At 44.6% G+C, this 1,518-nt stretch overlaps 1 protein-coding gene across 1 annotated transcript; it reads right to left on the bottom strand.

The window, feature by feature from the left end:
• Positions 1-284: 284 nt before the first annotated feature.
• LOC143560236 (uncharacterized) lies at positions 285-1,168 on the bottom strand. The gene is made up of 3 exons (XM_077048578.1): positions 939-1,168; positions 793-894; positions 285-684 (listed from the first exon to the last, which is right to left on the bottom strand). The coding sequence occupies exons 1-3, from the start codon at positions 1,166-1,168 to the stop codon at positions 285-287; spliced, it is 732 nt and encodes a 243-aa protein (XP_076904693.1).
• Between the last annotated feature and the right edge of the window lie 350 nt (positions 1,169-1,518).

The raw sequence follows: 1,518 nt of genomic DNA, 5'->3' as shown, positions 1-1,518 counted from the left end.
ATTTTGTCTTGTACGGTGTATACAATATAAATGTGTGTTAGCTAAACCCGGCATGCATCCAAAATATAGGATTAGGACAATTATTGGCACGCAGGCCTGTCCTTGCAAAAACAAAAATGTTAATTAAAACCGAGTCGCCATACATTAACTAACCTTGTATTAACGACTATTTGTGATAAAAAGGGAAATTCTTGGTACACAGACCGAAATTTATGGCACGCAGGCCTTTAATGAATATTACATAACTAAATATAACACCGCTTTAGCTGCGCCACATTCCACGTTCAAGGAATTAGCGTCCCATCCAATTTTTTCAATTTATAGGTGCCTTTCCCCAATACCTCATCAATTTCGTAAGGACCTTCCCATGTGGGAGCTAACTTTCCTGGTAATTTGGCGTTTGATGCCTCAACATTCCTGAAAACGTAGTCTCCCTTGTTATATTCACATATCTTGACCCATGCGTCATAATATTTCTGGAGTTGGCGTTTGTATTTGCTTTCATGTATCGCTGCCAACTCCCTTCTCTCTTCCAGCAGGTCTAGATTTAAATGAATTGCTCTCTCATTGTCTTCGATTAGGAGCATCCTTGTGGATGGAATTCCGATCTCAACGGGGATCAATGCCACCATGCCGTATGCCAGACTGAATGGGGTTTCGAAGTTGCTTGTTTTCTTGTTTGTTCTGTGTGCCCATAGTACATGGGGAAACTCATTTACCAATCTAGTTCGCTTGGCCCCCAACCGTGCCTTTATGCCTTCCTTGATGCTTCGATTAGCTTGTTCCACTTACCCGTTGGCTTGTGGATGGGCTACGGATGTGAACACCTGGTTGATGTGTAGCTTAGTCAACCACTCTTGTAGGCCCTTATTGGCGAATTTGGTTCCATTGTCGCTAACCAATGTTTGCGGGAGGCCAAACGGCAAATGATGAATTACCAGAGGAATTTTTTAACATTCACTGCTGTGATTTGTGCCAGAGCTTTGGCTTTCCACCCATTTGGTAAAATAATCGATCGCGACCAATAGGAATTTGACCCGCCAGGTGCTTCGGGAAATGGCCCCATGATATCAATGGCCCACTTCTGGAAAGGCCAAGCCGAAACCACTGGGACCAGATTGTTCTGGGTCGCAGCGTTTGTGGTGAGTGTCTCTGGCAGGCATCGCATTATCGGATTTCTTTGACCGCATCCACATGCATGCCTGGCCAATAGCACCCAACGTTCATTATCTTGGCCACCACCATCCTTTGTCCCACGTGTAGTCCGCAGATGCCTTAATGGATTTCTCTGATTACGTAACTGGCATCTTCTGCATCCACGCACCTTAGTAGTGGACCAAGGAAAGATTTTTGGAATAACACCCCATCTTGCATTTGATAACACAATGCTTTGTGACAAACCATCCGTGCCTCGGTGTTGTCTTCTGGTAATGTTCCGGAGGACATGTAATCCATGATGGGTGTCATCTAAGAAACTGCTCCTGTTTGAATAACCATGACCTGGTGTTGAGGTACGGG

This window comes from Bidens hawaiensis, unplaced genomic scaffold, assembly GCF_021521415.1.
Source record: "Bidens hawaiensis isolate Kalapana, Puna unplaced genomic scaffold, B.hawaiensis_p1.1 tig00020245_1, whole genome shotgun sequence".
Classification (NCBI taxonomy): domain Eukaryota; kingdom Viridiplantae; phylum Streptophyta; class Magnoliopsida; order Asterales; family Asteraceae; genus Bidens; species Bidens hawaiensis.
The sequence above is the reverse complement of the archived record's forward strand: the minus strand, read 5'-3'. Positions and strand labels throughout refer to the sequence as shown.

Bases quoted from the DNA above. Each gene is read 5' to 3' on its own strand.
- LOC143560236 (XM_077048578.1), bottom strand. From the start codon at position 1,168: ATGCGATGCCTGCCAGAGACACTCACCACAAACGCTGCGACCCAGAAC. The intron at 895-938 runs GTAATTCATCAT...AACATTGGTTAG, and splicing joins AATGTTAAAAAATTCCTCTG to CGACAATGGAACCAAATTCG. The intron at 685-792 runs GTAAGTGGAACA...ATGGGCACACAG, and splicing joins GCCCATCCACAAGCCAACGG to AACAAACAAGAAAACAAGCA.